Source organism: Leuresthes tenuis, unplaced genomic scaffold (genome assembly GCF_036924035.1).
Source record: "Leuresthes tenuis unplaced genomic scaffold, fLeuTen1.0.hap1 SCAF_18, whole genome shotgun sequence".
Lineage (NCBI taxonomy): Eukaryota > Metazoa > Chordata > Actinopteri > Atheriniformes > Atherinopsidae > Leuresthes > Leuresthes tenuis.
In genome coordinates this window covers 15230143-15250699 of record NW_027325372.1, presented here as the reverse complement: position 1 = coordinate 15250699, position 20557 = coordinate 15230143, and the positions used below count along the sequence as shown (strand labels likewise).

Here is a 20557-nt window from a genome sequence, read left to right as displayed (position 1 = left end):
ATAACTGAAGGAAGGTCTTGCCAAAATTAATATATGTAGCCGCAAACACAAATATTGACAATATATCTAAATTCAAAGATGTAGACTATATGTTGATTTCGTGTCATTTTTCTGAAGACCCTGATATAGAAGAGAAAAAGTGAGTCTTCAGTGCCCCCTTCTGTTAGCTGGTTATAAATGGGCTATGATTTTAATCAAAGAAATACAGTATAATATAGCGATCCAAATGATCACATGGGGAAAGAATGGCTACATAAGAATGCAAAACAAAAGAAAAATGTCAAAAAAATTAAAGTGAGAAGGAAATGATTATGGTGGAATCAAAATAAATAGAATGACAAGCAAAATGGCTACAAACACAATTAAAATTAACTAGATGAGGCAGTATTCCATGAAAAGATAACAATAATGAGACATAAAATGACTATCAATAGATGCAAATCAAGTTGTGAGTTTTTGAATACAAATGACCTATATGAGACAACAAGAAAAACATCCATAATTAATGCAAAATGACAACAAAGAAGCAAAGACAGGCTGCAAATAGCTTCTGAAAATGAGACAAAGGTTCTGACACAAAATGAGCAAAGCAAGAAATAAAAGAGATTCATGAGATGCCAAATTTGCCACAAGCTGACTTGAAGTGATCTTTGTGTTTCCATCAGTCTGGGTGTCTGTGCCTGTTGTTTCATAAATCCCCAATACAGATTAATACAGATTAATATACAAAGCAACTCACTTCTGTTTTTCTTACAACTTTGATGAAATGTTAAAAAAAGGGAGACACACAAAAAAATAAAAATAAAAAAAGCTTGTAAAGGCAGCACATTTCCAACATTTTTGATGATGACGTGTAGATATGAATACAAATCGGACGCTCATCTGGCAGCCCTGTGCGTGCTGACGAACTACACTAACTGTTAGTGACTGTGCGATCGGCATGCATATCAAGAATTTGAGCATAAAAGACAGCTTGTTGATGTTCCCCTCTCATCTGTCACACTCAGCCTGGTTACAAGACATTGTCTTCTCAGCCCACACTTACTAAAAAGGTTCCTACAACCTACAACAGGTTGTGTGAATATTTGAATCTTTTACACGTCCTGTATTATAATTGGTCAGTTCAAATAAAGCATTTAAAAGGTGTTTGGACTACGGATGAGCTCCAGATATCTGTGCAGCCTCTGTGAGAACACTCCCAGCATGTTGCCTGTATCCCTGTGATAACTCCTTCGCTCTCCTCACTTGCCTCATGTTCTCCTCCAGGTTCTCATTAAGCCTTCCTTGTTCTTGGTAAGTTTCTGCTGCACCCTTCACTTGCTCGACCATTTGATCCTGGCTACGGAGCAGCCAGCCAGTGAGCTCTTGAAGTGTGGTGCCCTTTGCGATGATGGCCTTGGCGCTGTCAGAAATGCCCTTGACTTCGCACTGAGCCAACCGCAGAGCATGAGGCAGATGTTCCACCTCATTTTTGCTCTCTGAACCCACAGGAACCACAGTGAGGGAGAAATCATAGCCCTTCATCTTCAGAGAGACTCTGCGTGTGGACTCTGATGGAGCAAAAAGGATGGAGACAAACAATGGCAACAGACACCAAAGGAAATGATCTATCACATCTGCATATAGATGTGCCACTCACCCTGCTCCACTCTGATCTTCCTCACACAGTCAGCCAAAACCAGGTTATCAACACCCACACAATCACAGCTCTTTAGCAGGTTTCTGATGTGGCGGAGCATGGCCTCATAACGGTCTTGCTGCTCATTGAAGGTCTCTGCCATGTCAGCGAACCTCCGATCCAGCTCTGGCACATTCGTTCGCCTCATCGCCAGCCTTCCAATCCGTTTTACAGTCTGTATGTCTGAGCATCCCACAAATAGAACGTATATGCAAAAGAAAAATAAAGACACAAGAGGCCAAAATACATCTTACATTCAAGTACAAGTGGGAAAAAAAAGAGGTTGGCTTACTGCTATATGCTGGACGGGGTTGCCTGGCTGACTCAGGTCCACTAACTTCAGATGACGGTCTGGGCTGCAGGAGTGGCTGCCTCTGGAACAGCAAAGTTGTTTTCTTTACATATCTTCATTTTTTGCTCACGTTGAAGAGCTATAAAGCACTGATTAGGCTCACCTTGACCCATATGATTACTTTATCTTTAACTATTTCATGCTTCCATGCTCTTAAAGCTTTGGTTTCTCTTTCTATCACCAACTGAATGTTGAGGCTACTTCTCTGAGTGATTAAGTTGACCTCGCCAGTTTTTGACATCAACTTAAACTGGTGAAGATAAACCGACGGCGAAAACTCATGAACGAAGCAGTAACTCGAAGGAATCCACTTTATACTCATAGAGCTTTGCGGAAAACTCGGTGCAGTGTACAAAGATACATACCTCGTTGCTGGAGTCGCTTGAGAAGCAGCAACAGCAGATGAAACGGAGCATGTTTTGCAGCATATTGCCCTCTTTCAATTTGTTTTCAGGTCAGTCATTCTTGGCAATGCATTTGTGGCCCGCATTCCACGTGACGTAAGCGTCATTAGAGTCCAAAAAAACAAAAACCTTTCCTGGTTATGTTTTTATATGGCAGTGCAGGTATCGGAATGACGGACAGGTGCAGCGACAGGTGAACTGCAACAGCGGCGTACACAAAACCACGTTGTTCCCATTAGATATGGCCTCAATAATACGATTAAATCTGAAATAAAGTGTTGTCCATTCCAACCAAGAGGTTCCACAGTAAAAAGGGTTAAAAAAGAAAAAAAAAAGAAAAAGCAATTGTAAAGCTACTTTCATATCTGCGTAGTTTTGTACCAATGGCGTCATCCAAACAGAGGGGGGCAGCAATGCCCCTAAACGGCAACTTCTCTGCCTGTCCGAGGAAGAAGAAATAGGCGAGCACATTAATAAACCATAGAAGAAGAAATACGAACCGCTCAACTAAACCCTAGCTCGCTAAATGCATTTATGCTAACAGTTAATAAATATTATGTTTTTTTTTTTTAGCAATTTCTAACAGACTGGGGATTTCTCTGCAGGTGTCACGGGGAAGGTGCCGTCAAGAGTTTTAAAAGTCTAAATTCACAACAAGCTGCTGACTGTTAGCAGGTAAACTGCCTGTAGCTGAGTGACAACAAAGAGACAAAAGCCACACACTGGTGGCAGTGGTTCTCAAAGCGTTGTTGTCCTTTGTAAGTGAAGAGGCAATACAAAAAAAATAGCCTGACATGACGGGGATGACCTCTCCAGAGAAAGCTACAAGCACCAAGAAGAAGGGCGACAGAAAGTGTGCCACCAAAGAGGAGTACAGACAGCTGTCCAGCATCATGGGAGTCATGAACAACCTGAGAAAGCAGGTGTGTGGTGTATGTCTGAGAGACAGAGGGACGGGATACAAAACGAGGACATTAATTTATGTCACCTAGTGGTCTTTGCATGTGGCATGCGTGTGTGCCTCTTTCCTGATGTCCAGTGCATATGTGTGTGTGTGTCTCTCATCAGGGTACACTCTGTGATGTGTCCCTGGTGGTTCAGGGGAAACACTTTCCTGCCCACCGAGTAGTGTTAGCTGCCGCCAGTCACTTCTTCAGCCTCATGTTCACCAGTAAGCATCACACACACAATCACATAAAGGGCTAATGATGAACTTCAAAGTATGCGCCAGTGACCAACACCTGTGAACAAGAAATGCCTCTGCTTTTATAAGGATAGTGTCATTTCTAATGGAAAAATCACACAAAAAAATTGCAGACAGGCGACGTGTGTGATGTGTTGTCACCTTATAACAATGCAATGTTTGGTTGGGAAACTGAATTAAGGTATTCATTGGAATGTTCCATCCATCTGAACATTGTCACAGATCAACACTTGGACCAAAAAAATGGGAGTTTTAATTCTACAGAGGAGCTCGATGAAACACCAGCTTATGAATGAGCATATCTTGCACCTTTTAAACTTGTGCAAAGTGCATTCACTCAGGCTATGTATATATATATATATATATATATATATATATATACACATTATATTGCTTACCCCTTTTTACTGACTTCCAGCTAGAATGATGGAGTCCATGTCCCCTGAGGTGGAGCTCAGGAGTGCTGAGCCTGAGATTATTGAACTGTTGATTGAGTTTATCTACACAGCACGGTAAGAATCTTGGCACAAATGAATAGCCTGAGGTGCAACAGTTATGACAGATTTATTCAAATCTAAATGAAAGATTTGACCTGGTATCATTGGGTTTGCTCTCGTTTTTCTCAGAATTTCTGTTAACAGCAGTAATGTTCAGTCGTTGCTGGATGCCGCCAACCAGTACCAGATTGAGCCAGTGAAGAAGATGTGTGTGGAGTTCCTCAAAGGGCAGATAGACGCAACAAACTGCCTGGGTAACGGAAGAATTTTCTTTTTAAAACACGGGTCTAATAACTCTGTAGTTTGTTATATTCACTGACCCTTGTTCTGGCCCCCTGTAGGTATTTCCGCCCTGGCGGACTGTATGGATTGTCCGGAGCTGAAGGCAGCAGCGGAGGACTTTTTCCAGCTCCACTTTACGGAAGTCTACAAACTGGATGAATTCCTGCAACTCAATGTCGCACAACTCACACATCTGCTGCACCAGGACAAACTCACTGTTCGTGCCGAGGCCCAGGTAAGCATCCTTTGACTGAAGAAAATATTGTATGTGCCAGTTACTAATATGTAACTACTTCCTTTTTAGAACTTCTATTAAAAAAACATGGTTTTGCATGATGTCGGGACTGAACAGAGTCATTTTCTGCTAAATATCCTACCCCATGTGACCTGTATTTGAAACCAGATGCTTTGTTGTCACACGTGTGCACAGATTTACGACGCTGCAGTGCGCTGGCTGAAGTACGACGTGTGCAACAGAAAGCAGTACATGGTAGAGGTGCTGGGATGCGTTCGCTTTCCTCTGGTCTCCAAAACCTTTCTCTCAAAGACCGTACAAGCTGAGCTTCTCATCCAGGACAACCCACAATGCCTCAAGATGGTCATTAGTGAGTATGAGCAAAGAGGAGCACAAGATCAAACGTATTCAATGTGGGCAATAATGTCTTATGGGTACTTGATATGTTTACACTTTTCTGTGTTTTTGAAAACCTGGTTAAATCTTTGACCACTCCTCTTGGCAGAATCAGTTGACTTCATTTAAAGGTGTTGCTTTCCTGGTACTGACCTGACTTTTAACCACAGTTCACCCATTTTCAGTTGAGTTTACGATCTATTGTCCGTCAATTTTACTGGAAGTAAAGTAGTCCCAGAGCACGATGCTACCGCCACTGCACTCAGCAGTTGAGTGTATACCTTTGCTCCTCCAAACACACCTCTGGCCATTGAGGCTTAACAGGCTCCATCTTTGCCCCATTTGGGAAAAGTAAAACTTCTTGAAGCTCAACGTCATCCTTTTCTTGGAGCAAAGTTTTCTTTCTTTGAATACAGCCTCTCAGTTCGTGTCTATGTTAAACTGTCCTGATTGTAGACAGTGGTACTACTGTTCCAGCAGCTTTTAGTTCACGGTAGACCTGTTCTTTTGTGGTGCCCGGGGGGCGTTTTTCATCTTCTAAACAATTTCCTCTTCCTGACTATAGGAAGACCTTCATAACTTCTGTAAATCTGATCCGTCACTTCTCCTATTTTACTGTGATGCTCAATCCAAAAAGTGCTTATAAACTTTGGAGCGTAATTGTACGAACAAACACAAATTCTAGTTTATAAATTGTATAATTGTATAATAATAAATGTACAAGATAATATATCTTATTCTTGTTAAGAGACAAAAACTACCCCATTCTTTAAGGCAGTGTCTAAGATTTTCAGTCATGTTTATTAAGAATATACTATTACTGTAGCAAAATGTCATCTTCATCGCTATAAGGTTAGAATATGTTTCAGAAGATGTTCAACAAGATATGGTGGATAATTCAGAAGAACAAGTTGATGTTAAAACTGCAGAAGTTCAAAAGCCAGCGGTGCTGACACAAGCAATGAAAGCCACACGGAACAAAAATAACTGGTACATTTGCTGAAGGTGGGATGCGTTACCATCTGCTGTCCCTGGAGGACCGAGAGGACCTGGGAGAAAGCAGCCGGCCGCGACGCAAGAAGCACGACTACCGCATCGCGTTGTTTGGAGGTTCTCAGCCGCAGTCTTGCCGCTACTTCAACCCCAAGGTACCGCGCTGCACATGTTGCACATTTTTGCAGCATAGTTCTGTACGGTCAGGTTTTTTGTGTTTTTTTTTGTAATCATATTAGTTAATTGTCAGTATTTTCTATGCAGGACTCCAGCTGGACAGACATCCGTTGTCCCTTCGAAAAGCGCCGGGACGCCACTGCTGTCTTCTGGGACAATGTGGTCTACATCCTGGGGGGCTCGCAGCTCTTCCCCATCAAGCGCATGGACTGTTACAACGTCCTGAAGGACAGCTGGTACTCTAAGCTGGGCCCACCCACGCCTCGTGACAGCCTGGCTGCCTGTGCTTCTCAGGGCAAGATCTACACATCCGGGGGGTCAGAAGTAGGTGAGCACAGGGAGCCGGGAGTAAAGAACTTTGTGTATCTACTGAAAGAGCTACGGACAGTGAAGAGCCATCATGAGATGGATTTGTTTTTTGTTTTTTAGCTGTTCTGGCACAATTTCATATTGTTTTTTTTTTTGTAATTTGTTTCTACAGGTAGCTCAGCCTTGGACCTTTTTGAATGTTACGACACAAGGACCGAGTCATGGCAAGTCAAAAGCAGCATGCTGATGGCTCGCTGCAGTCACGGCTCTGTGGAGGCCAATGGGCTCATTTATGTTTGCGGAGGAACAGTGGGCAACAACGTCTCTGGGAGGATCCTCAACAACTGCGAGGTGTATGACCCCACCACGCAACAGTGAGTCAAATACACGTAAATTCAGTTATTTTCCTCACATTTAATTCTGGTTCCCCTTCCCTGTCTTTTGTCAGTGTATTATCACAGTTCCACTGTGCCATGAGCTTATATTTACTTTCTGTTTGATGGCATCTCCTTCTAAATTCTGTCACATGGCTCAAACATTTCCAGTGGCCTTTCCCAAGCTTTTCATATTGAGTACATTTTGTGTTTTTGTTTGTAATCTTTGTTTTCTAGCAAAAGCAACCTCGCAGCATAATGCTTCCACCACTGAGCTCATCAGCTGGGGGGAGGTGCTTTGGCTAGAAAAGCCTCCAGGCTAAATTTTTCGGTCAACAGACCAGAAGTGGATCTTTGTTCCCTTTTCCACTTTCAAAATGTAGTCTGGCTTTTTAATAGCAGTTTTGGAGCAATTTCCTTCTACTAAGCAGGCCTCTCAGGTCATGTCATTATAGGATTCTGTTGGGCATGTTGTACAAAAAATCCAGGAATTGGGATATATTGATTTGAGTTTGTTGTGATGTTTTTAACTCATTCGTTGAGTTTTGAAAGACACATCTCAACAAAAGGGCGCACTCTAATTAGAACTGCAACCATGACCTACTTTTTTTTCCCCCCACAACTCTAATTATATACCTTTCAGATGGAGGGAGCTGTGTGGGATGAAAGAGGCCAGGAAGAATCATGGGTTGGTGGTTGTCAACAATAGGATCTACGCTGTTGGAGGGCAGGGGCCAGTAGGTAATGAAACTGTTATCAGTGAGTCAAAGAGGAATGAGCATATCGACAGTTGTGTAAGATTGCAGAAGTAGTTTACCAGTAAGATGTCACTATTGTGTTTTGTTTTTTTTTTTTTTCTAGGCAGCCTGGATACAGTTGAATATTATGACATTGCCAGCAACGAGTGGCGTGCTGCTTCTTCGATGCCATGGAGAGGTGTGACAGTGAAGTGTGCAGCTGTCGGTGATGTAATATACGTCCTGGCAGGATTTCAAGGGGTGGGGCGGCTCGGACATGTCTTAGAGTACCAGACTGAAACCGACAGGTTGGTGTATTAACTAGATATTACTGAAGTAAGACGAGTGTGTGTCACTGACATAGAGGCAGTGGTGTGAAAACATCTGCAAGAGACATAAGCTCTGCTTATTTCATATAAATACAGTCAATACAAAACACTCTGATGGGATTTTGTTGCTTTGGATCATTTTAATTTACTCTGTTACTTACTATCTAAGTCTATTATTGTTTTGGGTGGGTATTTTAGTCTGTGTTCTGTCATTTAGGATGTAGGAGTGGAATACCACCAATTTAATTTTAAAACCTGGTCGTGTAACGTCAAATCATTTGTGTTGCAGTTTTTCACAAAGCAATGCTAAAATTCTGTCGCCCGTAACCAAACTGAGAATCTATACAAATAAGTAGCTGCTTGTTCAGATTCCGCATCTCGTCTTCATCTTTGCAAACTCTCGTCGGTTCTCAGGTGGGTTACGTGCAGCAAGGTGCGAGCCTTCCCCGTCACCAGCTGCCTGATCTGCGTGGTCGACACATGCGGAGTCAACGAGGACGAAGACATGGACCTCATAGACTCCCAGCCGCACGCCGCGTCCGCTGCCTCCACATCTGCCTCCACCACATCGTCCCCATAGGAGAGGAGGCAGATTCGTCACATTTTAACGTTTGCGGACAGCTGTCACAGCCACCGTGCTGATGGACAAGAGGCTGGGCCTTTCTTTTCAGGAAGAGTTTCTCACGGCTCGATGGCGCATACTAATTCAAGAATTTATGCACATCAGGCAGCGTACTTCTTTTTCTCCTTAAAGCTGTTCAGTAATTATTTTATCTTGAGTTTTTTTAGCTGTTCCAAAATTCCCCCAAAAAAATGTTCCAAGTTCCAGTGGGAAACTTTCCATAAGTTTATGTTTAAAAGGTGAAGCGCTACCATTGTCAAAATACTATTTGATAATGCCGTGTAAATTAATGTTATTGTGTTGTGCCTTTGAAGAAAGTGTGTGAGCATTTTATTTTTATTTTCACCTATATGTTGTTACAAGTAAATAGAAGAAAGAGTCGAAACTCTGGTTGACAGAATTGCATAATAAAGCAGCTTTACAGTCAGTATTTAAATATTTTGCAGATATGATTGAACGGAAATGAGAATAGTGAAATTAATTGGATAAAATTGCTTAGAAATGCTAAAATGTGGGTGAGTTTTCCTTGGAAAAGCTATTCGGGTGAAGTTTTGACTTCACACGAGTCAAGATGGCAGCATAACTTTGGACATAAAAAGCACTCAGATATAACTGAGGAAGGCTGAAGTAGTGCAATACATGTAAACAATAAAAAGGATTACTCTTCTGGAAAGATGACTTTGCAGCATTCCCTGAGCATCTGAGATTTGGCCCCTTGCAAGTGTTTCATATCTGTCATATCAATCATCATACTCCTCCTCGCTCATAAGGAGAGCAAACCTGTTATTTATCTCCTCGTCACCTCTCCCCCCACCCTGCGCTCCTCTTCCACCTCTTCTTCTCCCTCCTCTGCCTCTGCCTCTCCTCTTCTTCCCTGATGCAGAAGAGGAGGGATTTGTTTTGAAGCCGCAGTCCCTCACAGCCTCCATCAGGCAGAGGTAAAGTTGTCCAGATAAGGATCCTCCAGGCAGTAGGGACTCAGCAGCTCGGCCTCCTTTCAAATACCTGAGGAGGCCGTGTACCAAGGTGCCGCTGAACAACCTGGGAGACAAGCAGGGAGGGAAGAAGGCGGCACACTTTAAATTCTTCTTAAGCAGTACACTCCTCCCCGTTACTCCTTAGAGTTTGCAGGAAAATATTTTTTTTCCTGTAATATTAATGTTTGGAGCAATAAGAAGATAATTATATCACCATCAATTGTACTGCAGTGCCAGCAGACACTGAAGGAGTTTCTTTCTTCTGCGCAGCATCATTTTCTCAAGAGTTTTGGTTTCTTTCTCTTCGAGGGTTTTAACAATTTAGGAAAAATTTGTCATTTACAGGTTTGTAGTCACACTTCTGCTTCCCTTTCACCTCAGCTGGGTAAATGAGTGAAAAATGAAAATAAGGGCACGTTTTTATTTGCTGAACCGGGGTCTTACCACGACAGATTTGGCTGAGGCAGCGGCATCAGTAATAGCTGATTGAGACACAGTGCGCTCCAGAGACAGGCCTGCCACTGGCTGATACTGTGAGCCACCCCGATATCCACGCCTCGCCTCTCCCCTGGCCTCACTCGTTGTCGATCCAGCGCTGCACACACATTTCGCTCTGCAGCCCAGTTAAGCTGTGAGACTAGAATGTTGGACCATGAGGGGTGAATCACAGCTTGTAATTCTTTTTGAAAGTTGAGGAATAAGATAAGACAGCCATCTCGACTAACCGGCCTGTTGGTGTTGGGTCGCTCCAGGCTGGTTGTGCAAGGACAGCTCTCCATACACCATGCCAAGCACCAAAGCCTGCAGCAGGAGCTGTGAGGGTGTTGGTATGGCCTCCCGCAACCAGAATCCTGTCACTGCTACAGCCAGCTGCAGGGGGTAAGGCGCAGGATGCAGGGCGGGCTCCTTCACCCCCAAGACTTCAAGCAGGACACCAAGTCGAACTGCCACAGGAGTCTGAACAAAATAAAGATTGGAAGACGAACTGATTCATGGGCACAGTTTCTTAAAAATACATGCAAACAAATGATGGCGATTAAAAAAATACGTCTACCTGACTAAGCCTGTGTAGTTGTATATGGTTCCGAGGGAGATGTGCCTCCACTTGGTTTTTCTTCAAGTTTAGGTCCGCACGATCATACTCTTCAACAAAAACTGGGGTGCTAAAACCCTGTGGTTGCACTAACGCCACACCAGCTGATTGCTCCATGCCTAATGTTACATTTGCCCTACCTCTACCCCCCCTCCCCGCTCTACCCGTACCACCTCTTATTCCGGATATTTGGGCTTTGGTTTGTCCTCCTTTAGCTAGCTGCGTGCCTTCATCTCTTCCTGGAGTTGTATTGTAAGTGTATGTCTGCAGTAACATCCCATACACAGCCTGGCGTATGGCTCTAGAACTACTGTGGCTGCTGGCTAGTTTACTATTCTCCACCTGCGGGAAGAGCAGGACCCTCTGCATCACCACAGCATCAACAGCTAAGGGGGCCAACAGTCCCTGTGCTGCAGCCAGCGACAGACACTCTGGCAGCTGTGCCAGACCAGATGTCTTCCCTCCTGGAGCTGAATTGCCTCCAGAGAACCAGCGAGCCACGGAGCTTTGAGCGTTGATGTGGTACTCCTGCATAGCTGCCCACAGCTGCGAGCTGAGCCCGCCCATCTGACCTCTCCTGCCTCTCCCACCCTCCTCACACATGAGCCTGCTTACTTCCTCCAAGGCCTCTGCCACATTCGAAAAAGAGGACAGCCAAATGAGGAGGCCCTCAATACGGGAAGTGGATGATCTTCCTCTACGTCTGCCACCACCTCCTCCTAATGCGCTCACATCTATCAGATCAAATAGCGTCTCTGCCTCTTTTGGAGCACCATAGTCATTACCAGTCAGGACAGCACATAAGGGTAGCAACTCGCAGTTCATGCCCCCAAACCAGCGACACAAATTGTTAGTGGTATAGTGCCGAGCTGAGATGTAGCGGTGAGATGCTTTTCCGTTGAGGTTGGTCCACTGGAAAAAATGGAGAGGCAGATAACCACCTAAAATCACAAAAGAAAAGACATAAACAGTATGATAAACAACTCCAAAGTCAAGCTGGACAATATCTCTCAGGTCGTGAGAATCCAGAATAAAGTGGAAAAATAAAAGTCTTTTACTACCCCCACCTGGAAGGTCAAAGATGAAAAAGTCACTGTCGTTTGTCAGCACTGGGCAGTTCCACTGGTGTGCCAAACATGCAATCTCCCAGTCAGCCTCAGCTGGACATTGGAACAGTGGGATTCCTCTCTGGATGAGGACCTGGATGAAGACATCTCTTGTGAGGATAGGAAGGACAGAGCCATTACGGCCATGAGAGATACTGTCCGCCTCCTTTATCTTGGCCTGCAGGCGCTGTCGCAGCGTGGAAAACTTCTTGTCACTGGGGTCAATCCCTTTGATCCACGGAATAAAAGGCAGATAATAAATGTTAGCGAGGCATTAAAATGAAAAGATCTACAAAACAAGGCTTCGATGTTCATCCATTTACTCTAATCTAATCTCTTGCGTTATGTAATTAACGTGCAGAAGAGATGTCTATACTGACCAAAAAAAGTTCTGCTGCAATCATTTTTTTTAATCTAAAAGAGAGGAATGAAGAGAAGAAAAAACATTAACAAAAAGGGATTGACCGGAGCATCCATACCTCCATCCAGCACCACAAACGGCTGGATGTTACAAGCAGCCAAAGAACAGAAGAACTGGGTGAGCAGGTGAGCAAAGGCATCGTAATCTCCCCCATGCAGCTGGTCCAGGCCGTGGTTAAAGTAGAGGCGAAAATACAGACTGCAGCCATCAATAACCAGGCGACTGTCCCTGAACTTCACATCTTGAAGGAAGTTTCTGTTCCCCTCCACATACGTCGTCAAACCATGTACACCCATGACATCTCAGAGCCTGCAACACACAGAGTAAAAAAGATTGATCAGGTTTTATTCACTATGGTGCTAACGCAGATACACACAGAAAGGTATTTAGAGTGTGTCTCTGAGCAGACATCTAATCACAGTGTGCGACAGATTGTAAATGTCAGTTATAATAAACTCAGCGGACTGTGCACCGCACCGCAGTTTGGATCTCTTTAACGAAAGACTTCTTAGCAAATTACGACTCACTTGACTTACTGCTTACTACAGACAAAGAATTAATAGAAATTAATTTAAAGGTTTTTTTTTAAAAAAAAAAAAGACCTATAAAACAATCAGGGTAATTTGAAAGAAGAGCGTTAAAATGCATAGAGGCTACACTAACCAATGTCACTTCACGTTTCATTTCATGTACTGCGCAATCATTTCCTTGTTCCATTATCAAATTTCAACATAAAGGCTTTGACTTTTAACAAAGAGGTGTATTATCTCGTAAATACGATGCCGTTTAACTTATCTTAAACGTAAAAGCATAGAAAAAACACACACCAATAAACTGAAACAAAATACTGACAGTGAATGACAAACAACACTAAAAAAAACTAACAAAACTCTTATGTTACTCTACCCAACGCTACTATTAAGAGTAGCGTTGGGTCTCGCGAGAGAAAGCGAGAACGCAAACGCTAGCGACCGCGCTAGCCAGTCTGTTTTCCCGTTTGAAATTAATCTCGTTTTATTATGGCTACAATGTCAGGAGGAACAAACCTCGGGATTCCCGGGACAAGCCAAGCCAGCTCCGGGGCATTTGCGCTGCGGAAAAAAGACAGCAGCCCTTCCGCTAGATTCTGGGAGAGTCCGGATACTTTAGCACAGCTGGAGGTGGTGAGACAGTGGATCGGGAAGCACTACAAAAAGGTAGTTAACAGACTAGGAAGCTACATGAACCGCTAGCCGCCCCCTGCTAGCAAGTCCGTTTGCTCACACTGTAAACAAATCTCTCATGCTGGATAACGTTACAGTGGCTACTCAGATTTCTGTGGTGAAAATGGAGAACCGCGTCTATGTAATTTAGAGAAATAAAGCGAGGGAAACTATGTGCAAATTTGGCTCAATCAAACATGTTAACAAGTCTATACATGGAGCATCTAAGTGGGCAAAATTACAAGTAACAAACAAACAGAAACTGTGTAGACTCTGACAACCAATTCGAACCAAAGATTTTCATATTCCTTTCAAAAATGTGTGTGTGTTTGTCAGTATGTGTTGGTGGATGCCCCATCTTGTCAGGCTCTGGCTGCAGTCACCCTGCAGCTTCTCCAGTTTCAGGAGGATGCCTTTGGCCGACAAGCTGTCAGCCCTGCACTCACAAAACTGCCCGTGAGTCTATCTCTTGTTTTCTCTTTGTTGTCACTATTAACCTCAATGTACCTTGTTGGAGTAGTTTGTGATGCATGTCGATGGACATTGTTCTGGGATTTTCAAAGTGGTTGAACGTGATTTTTCTTGTACTAGAAAGGGACATCATGTGTATCAAAGAAACCACTGTGTTATTTTGATCATATCTCTACAGGCACATTGTTTCATGGACCTGCGACCAGGAGGGGGGCTTTGCCACATTCTTGGCACTGCTTACAAGTTCAAGGTTGAACAGGGCTGGTGGGTAACAAGAATTCGGTGCCTTCGCTGTTTCACGGGGATATCATGCACAAACCTGTGCTGCATTTGTTCGATTCCAGTACTCTTAGCTCCCATTTTTATCTCCACACAGGCGAAGGTTTGACTTCCAGAATCCATCAAGAACGGAAAGGAATGTAGAGATGTTTGGTGCGATTGAAAAAGCCGCAATCCAGGTATCAAAGATGCGCTCGACAACAAGTGTTCACACTCAGACAAAGGGCTCTCCAGAGATTGATTTGTACTTGTTTTTTTCATTTATTTTTTGTTAACAGAGCAACTGTATGACTCTGCCTGTTATATATCTGGATCCTACTGTGGATGAAGAGCTGGCCAGCAGACTGACTGGTATCATCATCAAACACCAGGTACGGTGCTGCAGATTGCAGAGATGAATGGACAGACTGGGTGATGAAGGAGAATATGTTCCCTGTTTTAAGCAAACAGCAATGAGGATAACTCATCAGAATGTTGCTCAGTGTCCATGCTACTCAGTAAAGGTTTGTCCTTCTGTAGGGTTCCATCACTGAGGACAGATCTATTGCCAGTCATCATGTTTACAGCTCACCTGTCTCCACAGAGGAGGGTCAGTTAAAGTCTATTCATGTGTGTCTGTGTGCTTGCTAACATGCTATTGTCAAATATTAACTTGATCCAGTTACATTATGTGTACACTTCTATTTACAGATGAGTGGATGCGTCCTGTTATGCGAAAAGACAAGCATGTCTTGGTACATTGGGGCATGCACCCTGACAGGTAATGCTCGAGCAACCGCACACACGCAGGTGCTCTCCAGCTGATTTTCAACAACCGTAAAAGTTTCTGCAGTGGTACTCATTTGCAGACCACGCTCAGTTTTTTTCCTGCCGATCTTTGATCTAATTGAATCTCAATGGGAGTTTTTATGACATCTCTGTCATTAGTGAATGTGTACCCAAACCCATAAAAACAAACCGCTTACTTAACTAAAGCATGGAACTGGTGCTGCTGGGGAAATACATTGACTCCCTGCAGGGTTGATTGGTTCCACATTTGCTGAACAGAACTGGCAGACATGCAGAGCTTGAAGCACTTGACCACAACTTCTCTTTTCTCTTTTTAACAGTTATGACAGTTGGCTGTCCATCGGGGATGTCGAGGGAGACGTTGAAGAGCTGCCGCACACAGAAAGGCCATGGAGGGTTAGTATGACAACATGTGTGTTCTTTTTAGACACTTGATGACCTCTACCATTATGAAACTGTCATTGATATTAAGTGTGTTCATATGTGTGTGTGTGTGTGTGTGTGTGTGCTCCAGGTGCATGCTGGTTGGGTTTTGGATACAGGTGTCTTCAATGAGTGGATGAATGAGGAGGACTATTGTGTAAATGAGAGGAATGTACCAGTCATCCTCCGCCGGCGCATTCACCTCCGAGACGACCAGGTGTGTGAAGCTGTTGTTGCTCTTGGTCTTTTGGCCATATGAAGGAAAATGGTTCTTTACTAATTAGATTAAGTTGCTGTTGTTTTTTTTTTTTCAGTGTGTAAATCAGAGTTTATAGTATTTCCTGTTTTAGAAAACGTTTCACATGCTCTTTTTTTTGACCTGCTCGATGAATTTATCCCAGTTTACCTCAATCCCTTGGTTACAGGATACCAAGTCCAACCCTCCTAAAAAGAGAAGACACTCGCCATCTCCTCCTTCCTCTGAATCCAGGAAGAAAGGAAAGAAGGGGTATGACGAAACTTTTTTTTTCTCCGAACAGGGTTGTGGTTTTGGCTTTGCTTCACATAGGAGTGTTTCAGACTTAATATGTGTGTGTTCACACAGGAGAAGGCGTGGGCAACAAGAGGAAGAGCCAGAGGAAGACCTGACCAAAGACATGGAGGACCCTACACCTGTGCCTAACATGGAGGAGGTCATACTACCCAAAAATGGTAAAACATTTGAAGGCAGTATATTCAAGTTCTACGTACATTTTCCCTCTAAAGTGTTAAACAAAAGTCTACTTTTCCACCTTATTTTTGCAGTGAACTTGAAGAAAGACAGTGAGAATACTCCGGTGAAAGGAGGGATCATGGCTGACCTTGGTAAGCTCGCATACGTGATGGAGAATGTTCCGAGAGGAGTTTTGGTCACTTCTGCGAGCGTTTGGTTTCCTTTGTGCACACGCCTTGTTTTCTTTCTCTTTCAGATGAGCAGGACGATGATTTTCCAGGACGGGTGAATATGATTTCACTTTTCTCCTTCCATCTTTCTTATTGCAGGAATTATCGTTCAACAGTATAACTTGCCCATGCGAGATGATATAAAAGTGCTTTTAACGTTGATGTGCATGTGTGCACAGGACGATGAGGAGGGAAGAGGAGAGATGCCACGCCTGTCGGAGGGAGAAGAAAACATCACGGAACAAACGCATCATATCATAATACCAAGCTACACATCTTGGTTCAATTACAACAGGTAAACGGCTTAATTCTTTTTTTGCTCAACTGGTGTTTACTGTCATCATAATATGTCCCTAAAGAGAGCTTTTTATTCAGCATTCACTCGATAGAGAAACGTGCACTGCCTGAATTCTTCAATGGAAAGAACAAATCAAAATCTCCTGAAATGTGAGTACCCCAGACGCTCGTCGCCGTTTGCTCGGATGATGAAGAGGGCCTCGGGCTGACCTCTCCTTTGTGTTGCAGCTACCTGGCATATCGTAACTTCATGATCGACACGTATCGGCTCAACCCCCAGGAATACCTCAGCTCAACGTCCTGTAGACGCAACCTCACCGGAGACGTCTGCGCCCTCATTAGGTATGAGTTGGTGTTTGAGCGTCCGCCATGCCTCCATGTCTGAGTGGAGTTCGGATGAAATGCATGACCCTGTCCTTTGTGTCCAGGGTCCATGCGTTTTTGGAACAGTGGGGTATGATCAACTACCAAGTGGATGCAGAGAGCAGACCCCTCCCTATGGGACCTCCACCCACCCCTCACTTTAACGTACTGGCCGACACGCCATCTGGCTTGGCCCCCTTACAGCACAAACCCCTACAGGTCAGTGTTGTCATGCACAGCTTATAAACCAGATCAGCTTTGGAAAAACATGTAAACTTCTTATGAATGTCTTCTGTTTGTAACAGCTGAGAAACTCTGCTGCTCCTGTTTACTCTTCCAGGTGTCAGCCTCCCAGCACATGCTCTATTTCCCAGAGAAGAGCAGAGAGAAACCTACAGACTGCCAGAACTTTGGGCTGCGCTCCGATATCTACGCCAGGAAACACCCCAAGGTCTCACACAATAGTAGTGCGAAAATACAGAAAATGGGATCTTTTTGTGACAGTTATAGGCAATTTAAAAATGGACGGTCTTATAAGATGGGAAGCCTGGCTTATATTGACAGCAGTAAAATACTGTAGAAGACCATTTTTAGGACCCTATTAAGAGTTTATTAGTCTTTTATATGTACTGTCAGCATCAAGGTGTAATACTTTTTATTAACTGCGACAATCCTTTTTAGTGTAAGTTTTAAATGGTTGTGATGACTCCTTTTTCAGACTAAAGGAGCGAATGCAGGAAGAGAATGGACAGAGCAGGAGACACTCTTATTACTGGAGGTAACAATCGCTTATGCTTTATTTTCTCCTCTGTTACAGAGCTTACATGTAACTCGCAGTTTGCTAATCGGACATCAATTAGTTTTTCTGGTTTAATAGCTGCTTTTCATGACCCCTTAAGATTTTCAGCCCGATCCCAGCCTCTGTCTTTGTCTCTGTCTCAGGCCTTAGAGGTCTACAGAGACGACTGGAACAAAGTGTCGGAGCACGTGGGCTCCAGAACGCAGGACGAATGTATCCTCCACTTTCTTCGTCTGCCAATAGAAGACCCTTACCTGGAGGACTCATCAGCCTCTCTGGGGCCTTTAGCCTATCAACCGGTGCCTTTCAGCCAATCGGAAAACCCTGTTATGAGCACTGTGGCCTTCCTGGCATCTGTGGTGGATCCACGTGTGGCATCGGCTGCAGCTAAGGCGGCACTGGGTGAGAACATGGGGCAGGGGGGTAGTTTGTATATAGTCTATGTCCAGAAATAGCAGTGAGATGGTACTTTGTATCTATGGTATGGTGACTGTTCATCTTTGTCTTCAGAGGAGTTCTCCAAAGTACAGGAAGAATCAATGGATAAAGCTTCTGATGCATCCAACCAGCTAGAAAAAATAGGTAAAACTGAATAAAAAAAAAAAACACGTTTTTGCCCCAAATTCAACTTTTTGTTGCTGTTTTTAAAAAAAAATATTTTGTTTTCCTCTGTCTTAAAGATGTGATGGATGCCGAAAAACTGGACTCCGATCCCCATCAGGTAGTGCACCTGGAAGAACCTAGAAAGTTTGTAATGAATGGAAAATTACACTATTTAGGTGTATGTTCATGTGTACATTTGGATATGTTACAGGTCCCTCTGAGGGTGGACGGGGTCAAGGTGGAACCTGACATTTCAAAAGGGGAGGACGATCGAGTCAAAAGGGAACATGTGGACAATATACTTGCTGAGGAGACAGATGGTGCGTGTGTGTGTACAGGACTGTAGAAAATGCATTGCAGCGGAGTGTGTGTGTAAATAACTGAATATAGGAATTCTGTGTTCCAGGAAGGGGAGATGACAACGAGAGCATAAGCCGGAAGGAGGGAGATGGAGATGGAGACGGAGACGGAGATGGAGATGATGGGAGGAGAGTGATGGAGCTGGATCTAGTGGAGGGCAGCGTTGCCACGGCAGCGGCAGCTGCTCTGGGCTCAGCTGCGACAAAAGCCAAGGTAACGCCTGCCTATCACGGGCATCATGATCTATCGCAGGAAGCATCTTGTCATGCTTCAGGTTTTCCTGCAACCAAACCAGACAGACACAACCATGGAGATAGAATAGGTAGATCTTTAGGATTAGAGATTATCTACCTTGGTAGATTGATTTTGATAAGGTTTTCAACAGGTGTTAGAAGATGATCAGTTACTTGGTGTATCTCCCCCCCATGGCCAGTGCCATTATTCCCATCTTTATCTTGGCACTATGCTTTCCTTTTAACCCCATCCTCTTTTGGCAGCACTTGGCAGCAGTAGAAGAGAGGAAGATCAAGTCCCTTGTGGCTCTGCTGGTGGAGACACAGATGAAGAAGCTGGAAATCAAGCTGAGACACTTCGAAGAGCTCGAGACCATCATGGACCGCGAGAAAGAGGCTGTGAGTGACTATACTGTATAATCTTGTTGCTCATTTAATGTGAGCTGAAGTTTCAAATTCCTACTTCTTTTAGTCTCTCTTTGTAGGGTTTGTCACAAAGCAACAGTGTAGTGCATAGCTCTTACTAAAAATACATCCCTTGTGTCTGTGTGTGCGTTTTCCAGCTGGAGCAGCAGCGGCAACAGCTCCTGACTGAGAGACAGACTTTCCACACTGAGCAGCTGAAGCAGGCAGAGATTAAAGTCCGCCAGCAGAGGGAGCAGCAGGGGCAGCCAGGTTACACGATGCCGCTATCAGGTCCGGACACACAAATGCACACAAGCAACTCCTGAGAGGTGGCACAGCTGAAAATCATGTTAATCCTTCTATTTATTAGCCACATCTTTTCACAGTGCAGTGCATTGTGTTTCACTCCCATATATCTATAGTGTTGACATTACATTTTAGTCCTGTTTTCCTCAGGCCAGCCCATGCCCAACCGGATGATGCCTGGTGGGGGAAACACCCAGACGATGGCCCCACGACACCCCGGGGCTCCCAATGGCATGTGTGAGGACTTTTAAGCTGTTGTCAGAGGTTTAAAGTACTGTTGCTGTTTAGATTACTGTCTGTCTTGGTCTGTGCCCATGGGTGTGTTGACATTAACTTCTGACTGTCCTGTTTCAGACCCATCCTCACAGCCTGATGGGATAGCACCTGCTCAGACCGGTCCCTCTTCCTCCAGTCACAGCTGAACAGGCCAGAAAACAAGCGAGACAGAAAAGAAAAACACAGCCTGCTCTCAACCAGGACAAATGCCCTGCTGAAATGTTTAGGAACAACTGCTTAAAACTGAAGCCTGTAACTCTTTAGTAGTCACGTTTTTAGACTGTAAGCCTCACAAACACAGCTGCTGTGTTTTTGTCCAACAGCTCAGTTCATCTTCTATCTGTGAATTATTTGTGCTCTGACGTCAAAGAGTTGAGAAGTCAAAACTCAGCTCATTAAAAAAAAACATTTTATACGAAACTAAATGCTGTTTTGTCTTCTGTTGTTGTTCAGGTGTCAGTGAGCGAGCTTCTGTTCTATCTGCATGGTTACGTTATAGGATATAACGCTTATAAATGCTTATTTCATTAACCATTCAAGGTTGGTGTGTGATTTATTGTTACTTCTCGCAGATAAGAAGCCATATACGAGTATTACAGAAGCACTTCATCCACACAACAATT

At 43.9% G+C, this 20557-nt stretch overlaps 4 protein-coding genes across 5 annotated transcripts; 2 read left to right on the top strand and 2 right to left on the bottom strand.

The window, feature by feature from the left end:
• Window positions 1-390: 390 nt before the first annotated feature.
• Window positions 391-2535, bottom strand: LOC140274771 (uncharacterized). The gene is made up of 4 exons (XM_072370130.1): window positions 2396-2535; window positions 1971-2052; window positions 1640-1861; window positions 391-1550 (listed from the first exon to the last, which is right to left on the bottom strand). The coding sequence occupies exons 1-4, from the start codon at window positions 2456-2458 to the stop codon at window positions 1153-1155; spliced, it is 765 nt and encodes a 254-aa protein (XP_072226231.1). The 5' UTR covers window positions 2459-2535; the 3' UTR covers window positions 391-1152.
• A 359-nt stretch (window positions 2536-2894) lies between these two features.
• Window positions 2895-8547, top strand: klhl7 (kelch-like family member 7). Its single transcript, XM_072370129.1, has 12 exons — window positions 2895-3357; window positions 3503-3605; window positions 4057-4150; window positions 4265-4389; window positions 4477-4652; window positions 4848-5022; window positions 6054-6196; window positions 6306-6546; window positions 6700-6901; window positions 7545-7642; window positions 7763-7946; window positions 8382-8547. The coding sequence occupies exons 1-12, from the start codon at window positions 3229-3231 to the stop codon at window positions 8545-8547; spliced, it is 1836 nt and encodes a 611-aa protein (XP_072226230.1). The 5' UTR covers window positions 2895-3228.
• Window positions 8370-12760, bottom strand: aste1b (asteroid homolog 1b). 2 transcript variants are annotated; one of them, XM_072370127.1, is made up of 7 exons: window positions 12664-12760; window positions 12245-12495; window positions 11727-11993; window positions 10621-11600; window positions 10292-10523; window positions 10011-10203; window positions 8370-9630 (listed from the first exon to the last, which is right to left on the bottom strand). In XM_072370127.1, exons 2-7 carry the CDS (start codon window positions 12480-12482, stop codon window positions 9330-9332), a joined length of 2211 nt encoding a protein of 736 aa, XP_072226228.1. In that variant the 5' UTR covers window positions 12483-12495; window positions 12664-12760; the 3' UTR covers window positions 8370-9329. The 2 variants fall into 2 exon arrangements, with proteins under 2 accessions (XP_072226228.1, XP_072226229.1); XM_072370128.1 differs by having other exon boundaries at window positions 12659-12722.
• A 373-nt stretch (window positions 12761-13133) lies between these two features.
• On the top strand, window positions 13134-20331 carry smarcc1b (SWI/SNF related BAF chromatin remodeling complex subunit C1b). The gene is made up of 28 exons (XM_072370340.1): window positions 13134-13382; window positions 13725-13844; window positions 14038-14123; window positions 14236-14317; window positions 14417-14509; window positions 14658-14727; window positions 14829-14898; window positions 15248-15323; window positions 15442-15567; window positions 15776-15858; window positions 15955-16061; window positions 16155-16214; window positions 16319-16347; window positions 16472-16587; window positions 16668-16739; window positions 16818-16931; window positions 17018-17171; window positions 17293-17403; window positions 17671-17730; window positions 17895-18153; window positions 18262-18333; window positions 18432-18472; window positions 18566-18674; window positions 18761-18927; window positions 19212-19346; window positions 19511-19643; window positions 19809-19895; window positions 20013-20331. The coding sequence occupies exons 1-28, from the start codon at window positions 13206-13208 to the stop codon at window positions 20078-20080; spliced, it is 2877 nt and encodes a 958-aa protein (XP_072226441.1). The 5' UTR covers window positions 13134-13205; the 3' UTR covers window positions 20081-20331.
• Window positions 20332-20557: the final 226 nt, after the last annotated feature.

Excerpts from the sequence above, each read along its gene's own strand:
- LOC140274771 (XM_072370130.1), bottom strand. The coding sequence starts at position 2,458 with ATGCTGCAAAACATGCTCCGTTTCATCTGCTGTTGCTGCTTCTCAAGC. Across the intron at positions 2,053-2,395 it reads CAAGCGACTCCAGCAACGAG|AGGCAGCCACTCCTGCAGCC; the intron begins GTATGTATCTTT and ends TTGCTGTTCCAG. Across the intron at positions 1,551-1,639 it reads GAAGATCAGAGTGGAGCAGG|AGTCCACACGCAGAGTCTCT; the intron begins GTGAGTGGCACA and ends TTGCTCCATCAG.
- klhl7 (XM_072370129.1), top strand. The coding sequence starts at position 3,229 with ATGACGGGGATGACCTCTCCAGAGAAAGCTACAAGCACCAAGAAGAAG. Across the intron at positions 6,902-7,544 it reads TATGACCCCACCACGCAACA|ATGGAGGGAGCTGTGTGGGA; the intron begins GTGAGTCAAATA and ends TATACCTTTCAG. Across the intron at positions 7,947-8,381 it reads TACCAGACTGAAACCGACAG|GTGGGTTACGTGCAGCAAGG; the intron begins GTTGGTGTATTA and ends GTCGGTTCTCAG.
- aste1b (XM_072370127.1), bottom strand. The coding sequence starts at position 12,482 with ATGGGTGTACATGGTTTGACGACGTATGTGGAGGGGAACAGAAACTTC. Across the intron at positions 11,994-12,244 it reads GTTTGTGGTGCTGGATGGAG|GGATTGACCCCAGTGACAAG; the intron begins GTATGGATGCTC and ends CGTGGATCAAAG. Across the intron at positions 9,631-10,010 it reads CCTCAGCCAAATCTGTCGTG|GTTGTTCAGCGGCACCTTGG; the intron begins GTAAGACCCCGG and ends CTTGTCTCCCAG.
- smarcc1b (XM_072370340.1), top strand. The coding sequence starts at position 13,206 with ATGGCTACAATGTCAGGAGGAACAAACCTCGGGATTCCCGGGACAAGC. Across the intron at positions 13,845-14,037 it reads CTGCACTCACAAAACTGCCC|GCACATTGTTTCATGGACCT; the intron begins GTGAGTCTATCT and ends ATATCTCTACAG. Across the intron at positions 17,172-17,292 it reads TACAGCACAAACCCCTACAG|GTGTCAGCCTCCCAGCACAT; the intron begins GTCAGTGTTGTC and ends TTACTCTTCCAG.